The sequence below is a fragment of the Miniopterus schreibersii genome, assembly GCF_964146895.1.
Source record: "Miniopterus schreibersii genome assembly, chromosome: 16".
NCBI lineage: Eukaryota > Metazoa > Chordata > Mammalia > Chiroptera > Miniopteridae > Miniopterus > Miniopterus schreibersii.
The window spans coordinates 31,133,900-31,148,670 of NC_138116.1; the positions used below are offsets into that span (position 1 = coordinate 31,133,900).

The 14,771-nt window shown below is 42.0% G+C and overlaps 1 protein-coding gene and 1 pseudogene across 2 annotated transcripts in view; one reads left to right on the forward strand and one right to left on the reverse strand.

The window, feature by feature from the left end:
• The window catches only part of VPS53 (VPS53 subunit of GARP complex), a 121,936-nt gene that overhangs the window by 85,477 nt on the left and 21,688 nt on the right, over positions 1–14,771 (forward strand). The window contains exons 16-17 of the mRNA XM_081162258.1: positions 1,468–1,550; positions 2,767–2,845. Coding sequence (XP_081018384.1) covers positions 1,468–1,550; positions 2,767–2,845 — 162 coding nt within the window. The remainder of the gene's footprint in view (positions 1–1,467; positions 1,551–2,766; positions 2,846–14,771) is intronic.
• On the reverse strand, positions 4,372–4,605 carry LOC308568746 (small ribosomal subunit protein eS1 pseudogene; annotated as a pseudogene). Its single transcript has one exon. The product of its transcript is annotated as a small ribosomal subunit protein eS1 pseudogene (transcript).

Sequence of the window (14,771 nt, forward strand, 5' to 3'; positions counted from 1 at the left end):
ACAGTGCTAGAATGTGAGCTTCATGAGAATGGAATCTTACCGTTTGTTCATTGACTAACTCCATTACCCTGTTACAGGGCCTGGTACTACAAAATGAGCTTTCAGTAAATATTGGTTGAATTATGAATGCTGCAAAGAAACTTGCATATCTTTGTACGTTGTCCTCATTATTTCATTGAAATACTTTTCTAGATGTGAAATTGCTGGCTTAAAGGGTGAATATATTTAAGTTTTTGCTTTTTAAATAAATTGCCTTCCAAAAAGATTACACTAATTCACACGCCCCTAAGAACATTTTAAAATTTAAGACAAAACATTCATTATTCTTAAAGTTTGTGTAATAAATAGACCCGGGAGTGCTAAGTGGTCAATTCTGGGGATGTTTGGAGATATTGACAATTCCTGGTCAGTTATATTTTTCTTCGAGGCTGCTGGGAGCATGGCCAGGGTTTTTCTTCTAGGCCATAGACTGCTGAAGGCAGAGGCTCTGCTGCTTTTCTTTGCCTCGGTATCCCCAACACCTTTACACAGTGGGTGGTGTGTAGAGCACTCAGTGAATACTTTAATACTGATTTTGTTGCCACCCACCACCAGGGGTTTCCAGTGTTGAGGAATGAGCCAACAGTTGATGGGGCAGTGAGTATCCTAAAACTCAGGGTCGTTTTTAATTTAGTGAAACGGCCCTGTCTGGTGTGCCTTGGCTTGGCTGGAGCGTCATCCCGTGCACCAAAGGATCTCTGGTGTGATTCCCAGTCAGGGCACATGCCTGGGTTGTGGGTTTGATCCCCAGTTGGGGCTTGTCCAAGAGGCAACCAATCAATCTTTCTCGCTAGCATCCATGTTTCTAGCATCAATGATGTTTCTCTCTCTCTCTCCCTCTTCCTTTCTCTTTTTTTTTTTTTAAATATGTTTTTATTGATATTTAGGGATGAAGGGAGAGAGAGAGAGAGAGAGAGAAACATCATGGATCAGCTGCCTCCTGCACACCCCCTACTGGGGATCGAGGCCACAACCCAGTCCTGTGCCCCAACCAGGAATCAAACTGGTGACCTCTTGGTTCCTGGGTCAATTTTTCAACTGCTAAGCAATACTGGCCGGGCTCCTTTGTCTCTAAAATCAATAAAAACATATCTTTAGGTGAAGATTTAAAAAAAAAAAGTGAAACGAATTGTGTGTCATAAGAAACAATTACAGCCCAGTGCTCAAGGGAACAGGTTCTAGAGGAAGTTTGATTCCTGGTCCTACCACGAACTATCTTGGGTAGGTCCCGCTTCCATTTCCTCATCTGTGAAATGGGGTAGTCACAGAATCTTCCTCACGGGGCTGTGAGAATGCAGTGAGTCAGTACATGGAAAGTGCCCGGAGCCGTGCCTGAATCATCCAACTCAGTCGGTGTCTAGTATTCTTACTACAGTTCTCAGCTGGGTAATTGTTAAGCGTGTTCTCCTCTCTCTCACTGCCTAACAGCTGGAAGGGAAGCTCAAAGAGAAAGTTGACGTGAGTCTGACAGAACGAATCAACCTGACCGGGGAAACGGACACGTTCAGCACGTACGTACCTCTCGCGCACTTGCTCACGCCTGCCCTTCACGGGGCAGCATGCCTCAGGCTGCGGGCGTTAGGTCACTGCAGAGCCTAAGTGGTTTCCAGGGCTTTCTGCTGCGTCAGGATGGTTCTCCACTAGCCACTGAGAAGAAGCACCAGAAGCTGGTGCCTCTGCGTCCCGTTCTGCCTCCTGAGACACACTCGTTTTAGCTTCTGGGTTTCTGTTTCACTCTTAGAATAACAGAAGAGAAGAAAGCCTCCCTTGGCCATTCCTGAATGAAGGTCAGATCCAAGGCCTCCTATCTGTCCCCCTAAACCCACAGAGGGCCAGCCCCACCTCTGTTGCTTTACAATATAAAGCAGCGATTTTCAACCTTTTTCATCTTGTGGTACAAACAAATTACTAAAATTCTGCAGCACATCAAAAAATATATTATCTTTTTTGCTGATCTGACCCAAAAAAAAAATGGGTGTAATTTTGGTTCATTCATACTGCATGGCTATTGCTGTGTTGGCTGTTGTCATTTTTTTATTCGGCAATCTAAGGGGAAAGAGGTGAGTGCCCCTGACTAGTCAGGTACTGCATTTTGAAAGTCCTTGCAGCGCACTGATTGAAAATCTCTGCTATAAACTGAAAGCAGCCAGATTTTCAGTTGTGTGTGCGTGTGTGTGTGTGTGTGTGTGTGTGTGTGTGTGTGTGTGTGTCTGGGTTGGGAGGGTGTCTGTCCAAGAAGCTCCAACTGAAAAGCCTTCTTGAAGTAGTTCTTTCTCTGTGGTCATTAAATGAACTTGGGGTAGCCCGAGCTTTCTCATCCACGACTCTGAGGAAAAATTAAAGTTCTCATCTTAAGTCACTTCCTTTCCTTTTTATTTTATTTTTTTCTCTCCAAGTTCTGATTTAAACATTTCGGCACTTACTTTTGGAGGTGGACGTGAAGAGGGAATCTGGGTGTGGCGAGTAGGGAGGCTAGCCGTGGAATTTTGTGTCCTGAGTGGGGACAAACCTGAATAAGACCAGGACATGCAGCAAGAATGAAGAAAGAGCGAAATGCTCCTCATTGTCACTAATTCCCTTTTGAAAGGAAACTCGAGTTTTCTGAGTTTCTGATGAAATGATGAATCTTAATTTTACACGGGCACCTAACACATTTGGAAGGAGCTGTGTAATTTAAAAAGTCATTTTTTTGGCAAGTTCTGACCTACTAATTTGTTTTACTTGCAGTGTCATCTCGAACAGCATTCAGTTGTTGGTTCAGGACCTGGACGCTGCCTGCGATCCTGCCCTGACCGCCATGAGCAAGGTAAGGGTGTAGGAAGCGTTGCTTCCCAGACGCCCAGGGGTGACCCAGGTGGTTTCTATCCGCCCTTGCCTGTAGCTTCCTCGGGCTCTTCAGTGCCTAAAGTGTCAGTCAGGAGGAGAATGGAAGAGCTCTAGGAGTTCCCCGAAGCGCTCAATTGTCTTGCAGCTTAGGTCCATCTCTTGTCCTTTGAGAACAAGACAGGGAGCAGATGGCTTTGGTAAGTCTAAAGATGTTAACTTTGGTTAGCATCTGACACATGCTGATGAAAACTTCCAGTGGTCTCACCGCAGTGGTGTTTTTGTTAGTAACTTCTGGCTCACCTTCATTGTTGCCCAGTGAGAGGTTTTTCAAGTTCTTTGTGAGCTCTGCTGCCAATGCAGGATTATTTGATCAGGTTGTGGACCCTGGTGTTCTGTTATCATGCGGGCCATCAGTCAGCCCTCGGCCCTCAAGTCCCCTCCTTTGACACATGCTGCCTAATGTTGCTGTTTGGCTTTTAAATGCATGGACCATATAGAACATAGAAAACTTTCATGTTTGTTGATTAATAGAGTTGGAAACAGGCAATTCTTTATTGATTTCTTAACCAGATAACATGACGCTACCCACTGCAGAACCTTCTAGAGCAGGGGTGAGCAAACTGCAGCAGGTGGGCCACATTAGGCCCACTGCCTGTTTTTGTAAATAAAGTTTGTTTGTTTTTTTAATCACAAATAGGATGTTTTATTTGTCGTCATTAAGTCTGAATTTTAAACAGACTCTTAGACTGGGGGGCTCAGATCCGTCAGCTTGTTCAACTTTAGCCCCTGTCTTCTCCCCAGTAGCTTTTCCAGAACTGCTACCTTCACCGCAAAGCTCCATGAGTTTTCCCAGTTCAGCTGGGCTTCTTTAGCATTTTGACTTTCTAACAGAGATATCATGGAGCAGATAAATAGATTGCCAAGCCTTTTCTATGTCTCTTCGAATGCTGTCTGGAATCGATATATTGATCCCTTCTTCCTGGTCATTTGTCTACACCTCTCAGGTTGTGATTTCCATCATCTTCTGGATTTAGTGGACCTGTTGATGCTGAGCATAATAGGTCTTCTGAATCCATTATTGCATTTTTTAGCAAAACCAACACAAAATTGGCAAAGCAAGTAACCATCGGTAGTCTTGACATGAACATAAGCTTCAGTCATGTTTAATCCTCACCTGAGGATATGTTTCTATTGATTTTATAAAGAGGAAGGCGGGGGAGGGGAGGGGGGGAAGAGAAACGTTGACGTGAGAGAGAAACAGCAGTTGATTGCCTTCCATATGCGCCCTGACTAGGGATAGAACCCTGGGTATGTTCCCTGACTGGGAATCAGACCCACAACCTCTTGGTTTACGGGACAACATTCCAGCCAACTGAGCTACCAGCCCGGAGCTGTGCTGCCGTTTTATTACCATGGATCACATTTTTGTCTCCGTGAGGATCCATGCCATGGAGATTAGGTAGATTTTGTCCTGAACATTCTTAGCTTGAATTTTCTAAATGCAACTTAATCTTTCTGCAGATCAGCTAGGCTTACTTCAAAAGCACAACCCTTGAGACCATGAGATGTGATTTGGGTTCCTTGAGTTCTCGTGACTAGTGTTTTTCCAATATTTCTTATATCGAACATAGCTGGTGCTTTCTCATTATGCCAATCTTTCTTAAAAAATGGATCAACCACTTTCTTCTTGACTCCCTTTTTGCCACCTTTTGTAAGGCACTTGTTCTTGCCGATCACCATGGTGCCATTCAGAGAGCTGAAAGGTGTAAATAAAGTTTTATTGGAACATACTTATACTCATCCTTCTATACAGAGTGGGACAAAAGTAGGTTTACAGTTGTTCATAGGGAAAATAATACAATAATAAATAATAGTGTAAGAATAAGCTCTGTGTTTCACGTACTCCCAGCTGTAAACCTACTTTTGCCCCACCCTGTCTATTATCTGTGGCTGCTTTTTGGCTACGAGGGCAGAATTAAGTAATTGCAACCGAGACCATATGGCTCACAAAGCCTAAAATATTTACGATCTGGCCCTTTACAGAAAAAGTTTGCCAATGCCTATTTTAGTCTTAGACTCTTGTAGCATTCTTACAAATCCTGGAGAAAGAACTTCTCTGGGGTATACTGGCCGGTAGCAGACAGAGCGCAGTGGAAAGAACACTGGCTTTGGAGTTAGACAGACCTAGCTTCCTCATTTTTCCTTTGGGCGTGTTGAGCAAATGACTTAACCTCTGTGGGCCCAACTTACCTTCTCTGTATGTGAAACAGGGGTATCTGCCTCCTGGAGTTGTGAGGATGGAGCACAGAGAGTGACTGACCTGGTGCCAGTAGATGCTAGTCCTCTCTCCCTCTTGTCGGGAGGAGTGGCCAGGTCTCAAGGTTTTTAAGCAGACATTTGGTCTGAATTTGGTTTTGTAGTAGATTGTAAATATTTAACGAAAATGGGATTAAAACCAAAACTTAGGCTTCAGGGTTTTATGAAGCTAAGTGGGGAGTCCTGAACAGCTGATGTCACGATATTTCTATTCAAAAGGCGCATCCTTTTGCCAATCAGATGGGGCTATGTATTGCCAGTATTCTCAATGTTTACACATAGAAAACTCTGAGCAGGCAGATCGAGGCCAACCCGTCTTCTTAAAGGAACGTGGCTCTGAAGCTGCATTTTGTGGGCTCAGATCATCCTGTCTGCTGGTGAATGTTCGCTGTATCCTTAACGTGATGTGCTCCAGCTGCCATCTCTCCTGAACTGCCACACACTTTAGACTGGAATGCAGCTGGTGAAAGAATTTTTACATTTACCAAAGGAAGAGAGGAATTTTTATTTATTTTTTATTTTTTAGTAAAACAACAGTTGTAGGGGATTTAACACTCCAGGTGTTGCTTATATGAACTGTCAGTTCACTAGGTGGATTTCCCTCATGTTCCCCCCAACCCCACCCCTGTTTCTCCCCCAGACCCACACCAGCAAATATTAACAGAGGCCATACCTCCCGAATCTTTTGTTTATATCATAGGAAAACCACAGGCTTGGGAACGCAGCGGCGAGGAGGCCATGACTCTTTGTCTGAGCCTTCTGGAGTTCTAGCAAAATGAAATCCATGTGATGAAAATGACCAGATATAAACAAGCCAAGTGGTCACAGAGTGATTCAGCATACACTGTCTGTTATCTGTGCCTGTGTCCTGTTTTGTGTAGTTCTAGGATTTTTTTTAAACTTTTGTTCTGCAATCATACTTATTTCTGTCTCCAATTCCATCATTTTTGCTGCTAATTGAACAGTTTAAATTAGACTCTACCCAGCGTGGTGCTGGATGTTGCATGGCGGGGAGGACACAGACCTTATCTCAGGGTCCTTAGATCCCAGAAGGTATGGGGCAGGCCATGTGTGAGATGAGAGGAATGCCCAAATACTGCAGTATAGTGCCATAAAAAATCAGTGCCATAAGAAAAGTGCAAAAAACACCCTCTTTAAAAGGGGAGAATTGCCCTGGCCGATGGCTCAGTTGGTGGCAGCGTCATCCCGGGCACCAGAAAGGTTTTGGGTTTGATTCCTCATCAGGGTACATACCTAGGTTGAGGGTTCAGTCTCCAGTTGGGGCAGGTAAGGGAGGCAACCCATCGATGTCTCTCTCTCTCTCATCACTCTTTCTCTTCCTTTCTCTCTCTAAAAAAAAAAATCAATTATAAAAAAAAAGAAAGCATATCCTCAGATGAGAATTAAAAAAAAGAAAAAAGGGAGAGTTTCTGTCCAGATGGGGAGATGAGAAGAGCCTTCAGAGGGAAGTGGCATTTGAAACAGACTGTGAAGAATGGCGAAGTTTTGAACAAACTTGTGATTAGGAGAGCATTCCAAACAGGCTGGCAGTGTGAACAGAGGTTTGTAAAGTGAGGAAAGCTCAGAACTTTGTCCAAATCGCCATTCTCATTGCACATCATTAGAATTCCACAGGGTACTCTGTCCTTGCATTTACATAGTCAAGACTGGAAACAGAGCCGCCCTCAAGGAGTTTGTATTCTGGTGGGGAGAGAACTTTGAATAACTGGTATTATGAAATAAATATATTTCATAAATGGCAAGAAAATGAGTGTTGGGCTTACCAAAGTGGAGTGGGATTGTTGGATGGTACTGAGTTTGACAAGATGGATTGAGCCAAACAATTGAGCTATGTCATTCTCCTGGGAGGAGACTTCATTCTCACGGAAGGCACCCTGTGACCACCTCCTTGGTTAGCATGCAGGGCTTTCAGTATTTGTCTCTTCACTACCTTGTTAGTTCTACAACTCCTGTGTATATACCCATACTCCAACCTCCGAGCCACTTTCCCTCCCCTAAATGCATTACTTTTTTTGTGGCTTCCATGCCCTTTCTGATTCTATTCTTTCCACCTAGAATTCTCTTCCCATAATTGTCTGCTCAGTGAGCACATCCTTTAAGAAATGTCTACCCCCTCTTTAAAAATTGGGGTATAATTCACCCTTTTGAAGTGTATAATTTAGTGTTCACAAGGCCATCCATCCACCACCACCACTATCTAATTCCAGAACATCTTTACTATATCAGAAAGGAACCCCCATTCCATTAGCAGTCACTCCCATTTTCCTGACATCATTAATCTACTTTCTGTCTCTGCATTTGCTTATTCTGGACATTTCACATAAATGAAGTCATACAATATATGGCTTCTGTGACTGGCTTTCTTGACTTAGTCTGATGTTTTCAGTGTTCATTCATGGGGTAGCATGTATCAGCACTTTGTTCCTTTTTATGGCTGAATAATATTCCATTGTATGGTTATACCACATTTGGTTTATCCATTCATCAGTCATTGGACATTTGGACTGTGTCCACATTTTAAGTATTATGAATAATGCTATGAATATTCATGTATAAATTTTTGTGTTCCTTGCACATATACCTAAGAGTGGGACTGCTGGGTCATGTGCTAGCTCTATATTTAACATTTTGAGATATTGTCAAAGTAACTGCACCATTTTACATTTCTACCAGCAGTTTATGAGGGCTCTCTTTTTTCCATAGCCTCACCAACACTTTTATTGATTTGAGAGAGAGAGAGAAAAAAACATCGATTTGTTTTTCCACTTATTTATGCATTCATTGGTTGATTCTTGTATGTGCCCTGACCGGGGATCAAACCCACAACCTTGGCGTATTGGGACAACTGATATGGGGACAACTCTAACCAGCTGAGCTACCCAGCCAGGGCACTTTTCTTTCTTTTTAATACTAGACATTCTAATGGGGGTGAAATGGTATCTCATTGTGGTTTCAATTTGTATTTGCATTTTCCTGATGACTGAGATGTTGAGCATCTTTTCATGTACTTATTGGCCATTTGTGTATCTTGTTTGAAGAAATGTCAATTCAGATCCTTTTTCTCCTTTTTTTTTTTTTTAAACATGATCTGGAATACTTTTCTAATTCAAGTTTTCCCTCCATTGGAGGGAATGGGAGGAGGCAAAGCACAGGAAATATACCTCTTGACACCTGTCAATGCCAGGAGCCCAAGACCTGGGTGCCCCAGAGGCCAAGAAAGAAGAGGTGGCCCAGGGGATGGCCAGGTGGCTGTGGGGTGCAGAGGGACTCAAAGGGAGGCTTCTAGGAGCCACTGAGAGCTGGATACACATCTGCAAGCAGCACATTGCCATTTATGGTTGCCCTGGCTAATCCAGGCCTGCTACACAGCACTGAAGTGTGGGGTGGGGACAGGAGGAAGGAAGAGAGAAGGAGACAGAGAGAGAAAGAAGGAGAGAAAAAGACAGAGAGACATAGAGACAGAGACAGAGACAAAGATAGATGGGACATAGAAGATATGAGAGGGACTGAGAGAGGAGGAAGAAAGAGATAAAGACAGGAGATAGAGACACTTGGCCCATTTAAAATGTTTTCTATTGTTGAATTGTAAAAGCTCTTTTTATAGTCTGATACTAGACCACTTACCAGATATATGAGTTGCAATGATTTTCTTTTTTTCTGTGGGTTGTCTTCACTTTCTTTCTCATTAAAGTTTTTAATGAGAAAACTTGCAGCATTAAAGTTTTTAATTTTGACGAAGTCCAGTTGATCTGTTTTTTTTTCCTTTGATACTTGTGCTTTTGGTGTCATATCTAAGATACCATTGCCTAATCCAAAATTACAAGCATTTTCTTCTAAGCATTTTATAATTTTAGCTCTTACATTTAGGTCTTCTATCCATTTTGAGCTAATTTTCATATATGGCGTGAGGTAAGGATTAAACCTCATTCTTTTGCATGTATACATCTAGCTGTCCCAGTACCATTTGTTGAAAAGGCTTTTCTTTATCCATTGGGTGGTCTTGACACTCCAGTCAAAAATCAGTTGATGAACCTGGCCGGGCATGGCTCAGTGTTTGAGCTTCCACCTAGGATCCAGGAGATCGCAGATGGATTCCTGGTCGGGGCACATACCCAGGTGGTGGGCTTGATTCCCAGTAGGGGGTGTGCAGGAGGCAGCCGATCAGTGACTCTCATCATTGATATTTCTATCTCTCTTTCCCTCTCCTTTCCTCTCTCTGAAATCAACAAAGATATATTTAAAAAACAAAAATCAGTTGACAATAGATACATGAGTTTATTTCTGGACAGTCAGTCCTGTCCCTTTGATTTATGTCTATCCTTAGGCCAATACCATAGTCTTTTGATTATTGAGCTTTGAAATAAGGAAGTGTAAGCCCTCCACCTTTGTTCTTTTTTGGGATTGTTTTAGCCTCTCTCTTTTGTTATACGGTTATTTTTATATATCTCTTTCTCTCCTGTTAAGCTTTGAACAACTTGAAACTTATTCAGTTTTGGATCTACGTAGCATAGTACTTGCTTAACAGTAGTATAGCAAGTCTTCATTTAATGTTACTACTTTAAGTGAAATGACATACATCGAAACCAATCTTACCATAAGCTAACTGATATAAACAAGAGTTAAGTTCCTACGGCATTATAACAAAATGACATTGATTGACACGACGTTACTTGAGGACTTGCTCTACTCCCTGAATGGCTTTGAAGGCGAAGAAGGCAGGAAGAAGGAAGAACTGAAGTTTGTAGACACCCATTTGACCAAAGAATGGTGAGAACGTAAAACATGGATAACTGTACTGAACAGATGTAGCTGTGTGGAGCTGGTAGATATCGAGTAGGAGACATGGGTGTGTTTATAGGAAGTGGCAGGATCGTAGACCCTGGAATCTTTAGGTGCATACGAGTGCCGCTGAGGATAATGTGATGCTCCTCAGTGGTACTTAATAGCAGGGCTTCTTACGTCAGTAAGCAGCATCCTGGAGCTGACTGAAGAAGCATCAGAATTAGGGAATGCCCACATCCACCTATTAGCTCCCCCAGGTGTAGGCAAGAGCCCTGCTGCTGGAAGAAGAAGAAAACACAGAGGGGCAACTTTTGGTAGAAAACATATGCACAAGTGGCCTCAAACAGGCCAGGCCCATGGGGAGGAAATGAAATATGAGAATTTAGTGGCCTCTCTGAAACTGTAACTTTGAGATTGTAGTAGTGTACCTGGTAAGCTATGTTATAATTACCGTTCGGACCACTTTCCCCTCCCATATTTTCTTAGATGAGCTCTATGAGGTGGTAAAAAGTTACTTGTCCACGATCACTTAGCTAGCAGGTGGCAAAACCAGGATTCAAACTCAGGCCTCTCTCTGTGCAGGGTTGTACCTTATCATACATACAGAATAGGAGTAAGTCATCTTGTAATATGTAGAAACTGAGGCAAAACCAGCTTAAGTGATTTGCTTACAGGGCGGAAGAGCGGTGAGTGAGTGTGTGCCCAGTACTGCTAGGTTCACGGGAGTGTTCGTGCTTACTTGATTATGAGCTCTCCAGGCATTCAAGAGCATCCTGTTAGGTATTTGCCTTCAGTTTTTCTTGGTCTGACACCATGACTTTCCTACAGGGGAGAAAATGGGCTGAGCAGCCAACCCAAGAATTCCAGTCTGCTTTGTGTATTTCTGCCTGAAAACTAATGAATTGTCATTCTGGTGTGTTTGTTTGTTTTCTTTTCCATAATATGCCCAAAGCCATAGAGCTTTATAACAGTGAAACGGAATAAAACCAAGACTCCTGATTCTTGAAAAAGGGAGTTGTTTGAAATGTTTTGGTGGAAACACCAAGAGTTCTCTTTTTTAAATGTAATTTCTGTAAATCCTTAGGAATTAGTATGACTGATCATGGCTTTACAGGTAGGATTTTGTTTTAAAAAATTTTATCGCTTCCTTTGAAGGGGCCATTGGTCCCCTGGTCCCCTCCTCACTGTCCTTTTTCCTAGGGCTACACACGTCACTAGGTTGAAAGAATCTAGCCTCTAAAATCAAACACACTTAGCTTTTTGCTCATTAATGGCAGTTTTAGAAAAAAACAGAAAGAAGAAACTGAACCAATTAAATTTCCTTATAACCTGGCATGTAATTTCTATTAGGCTTCAAGATTGTGAACATGTACTGATTTAGGAGGCTGCGTTACCATCCCCCAAAGACACTGAAATAGCTACAACACTCCTCAGTCATTAAAATGTAGATCTATGTCAGGAGGCCCACAGACTGCGTGGTTAAGAAATTCTCCAGTTCACTTTCCACCTACAATCAAAGCATTCCTTCCTTTTTTCATAAAAGAGATTCTTTTTCATTATGACCAAAGCAAATAACCTTCATTATAGAAAACACAGATTTTTGAAAGGAAGAAAATTTAAATCACCCATGATTCCAATTAATGGATGTATTCCAGCTTCTTTAATGAATATATGTTTTTTAATAAGTTCATACTTTACACACTGTTTTAGGACCTGTTTTGCTCATTTAACAGGTCTTAATAGTTTTCTGTGTCATTTAACCTAGAACTGCAATATTGCATAGTAGCCCATAATACAGAGTATTTATTGTTAAAATTGTAACAATAGTTAACATTTACCATGAAATTAATACATGCCAGGTACTATGTTAAAAATATCTTATGCATTACCTTTCAGTAGCTATATAGACTTTAGGTATTATCGTTATCCCAATTTTATAGCTGAGAAAATCGAGGCTCAGAGCGGTTAGGTAACTTGCCCAAGACACACTTAGCAGTTTGCACAGACAGTATTGGAACCCATGACTGGCAGACTTCGGATTTCCTCATTTTGAGTAGTGTAATCTATTCCTTCCCTTAAAATGTATGTAATTAATTCACTTTTGATAAGTTTTTAGGTTACTTTCAATTTTTCCCATTTATAAACAGTCTGGCAATGGACAACTTTGTGTATAAGAATGTGTGTGTGTATTTTTTTCTGAACATTCATAATTATTAACTTCAGGTGAATTGCCTTAAAGGGAATTGCAGAGATCAAAGCTATGTAAAATGCTAAGATTTTTGATACGTGTTTTCAAATTGCTTTTGAGAAAGGTTGTACAAATTCACCTTTCCGTTTGCCCAGCAGTGAGGGGAAAAAAGATAGATTTAAAGCCTTTGTTACTCCAGTTTCTGTGCTGGGTCTTCTTGATTTTCCCCTTGGAGCTTGATCGAAGTGGTGAGAGTCTCCTTCCTCCTCTGCACCACCATCCCCAGTCCCGCATCATCTACATATGTGCAACCTCATGCTCTATGTAGATTGTTTGCTCCAGTTCCTTCAGCTAATTCCAAGTTCATTTAGGGTGATAACACTTCTTTTTGAAACCAACATGGTAAAATGGAAAGAACATGGACTTTGGAGTTAGACGAACCAATTTCTAGATCTCAGCCCTGCTAACTTCTCAGTTATGCTTAAATAGGCAAGTCATTTATTGTCCTCTAGCCTGTCTTATCATGTATAAAGCAGGAGTAATGCCTCCTTTGCTGCGTTACTATAAGCAGCAAGTTAGTGTGAAAATGTCAGTCATGATGCTTGGTAGATAGCAGGTGCTTGGAAAATGTTCCTTCTCTGTGTTTATTCCCTACACAATGCTTGGTCTACTTCTATACATTCAGAGGGTACCTATAAACTTAGCAAATGCTTGTTGTGTGAGTGAGAGTAACCCAGATAAGCACTAAAGTGTGTGCATGTGCTCGCGCGTGTGTGCCTGAGCCAAGGTAGTTGCTTGGGGCCGGTGTCCCAGCACCCTAACCTAAAATACTAGATTCCAGTTGCCTGAAATGTTCCCAGAATCCAAATGTCTGAGTCTGTGCTCTGTATATCTCTAGTCCCATGATCAAAATAAAGAGGTGGGAATTTGAGGTTTTTAGTTGAGGAAAATTTGTTTCTCAGGAGCCCTTTCCGAGCTTCGTATAGCCATAGAGAAAACAAAGTTCCATAGTCGGCTAGCTGGGGGCTTTGCTCTCTAATGAGTGGCTTGGTCAGAATTCTCTGCTACAGTGGGCTCTTAATAGGAAGTGATTATCTCCCCAACCTGCCTGGTGAAGTGTCAACATCAACCTCGAGCAAGCAGAAACCATGGGCAGTGGTGATGTCCTGGGCCCCACAGTCTCTTCCTGTGGCTACATGTGGGGTCCTGGAGGCTCTAGCATTGTGATCTTGATCATTTCCTTGCTTGCATTTCTATCAACCCTACATCTTAGTTACTACCTCTTTGCAAGCTGTTTTCCTTGTGGCTTGTATAGTACCAGCAGTATTCCACCCACCCTTTAAACAAAAAGCACAAAAGGGAAAGCTTAAGTATGGAGGGGTAAATTGCAAATGTCAAATGCCACATGTACCTAGAAAACTTGGAGTCTTATTTCTATGGATGGCTTTCCATGATGTTTGTTCTTCCAATGCAAGCCGCTCTTCTTTCTTTTCTTGAAAGAGTACTTTGCTTGACTGCTGTATATTTCATTAGTTCTCCTGGAGAAACTGGGACTTACCCTGAACTAAGTGCTTTTATTTGTGTGTGTGTGTGTGTGTGTGTGTGTGGTAATTGTTTTTTAGTAAGTGTCTAGGAAGCAGCCTGGTGCACTACTGGGACTTAAGACAGATCTGGGTTGTCTCTACCATTTACCAACCATGTAACTTTGAGCAAGTCACCTAACCTCTTTGAGATTTTTGAGTTTCCTCATTTACAAGATTGTTAGGAGAGCTATATGAGATCATGTATGAATAGTGAGATGATGTGTGCAAATTGCCAGGCAAAGCGACCTGCACATAGTAGGTTCTCATGTAGGTGTCTTGGGACATTCAACTTACAACCCCAAACCTAAGTCTTCCAAGATGCATTATAGCAAGCATCAACCATCTGAGGCAATGACTAACAGATTCACTGCTAACTATATCTTGCAATTTAAAAATAAAATAGTAAACATGATGTTAACTTTCTGTGTTCTCCAGTACTTTAAGTTGTTTCAATACTTCATTAAACTGACTAAGCTTAAAATCACGAATCCACTTGACTTCTGCTAATACCTCTGTTAACTTGACCAATGGCATCATAACTGGCTAAATTAAATTAATATTAAGGCAAATTAGGTCTTTTCATATATATTCCAAATGCGGGCACTGACAAGGCTAGTGGTACTCAAGAGAAGTTAGCTCGCCCTGGTTGGTAGAACATCGTCTCGTGCACTGAAAGGTTACAGGTTCAATCCCTGGTCAGGGCAGTGTCTGATTCCCGGTCAGGGCACATACCCAGCTTGTGGGTTTGATCCCTCGTTGGAAAGTGTATGGGAGGCAATTGATCAATGTCTCTCTCTCTCACATTGATATTTCACTCTCTCTCTCCCCCTCTCCCTTCCTCTCTCTAAAAGCAATAAAAACATATTTTAAAAAAATTTTTAAAGAAAAAGAGAAGTTAGCTCACCCGCAGGAACTTCAAGTCCCACATCCCCTGCTCCGTCTTGCTTCACAGTTGCTCTGTAACCAGTGATGGGGCATGTCACTGCCTTCCTTTGTGGGCCTCTTCTATTAAGGGA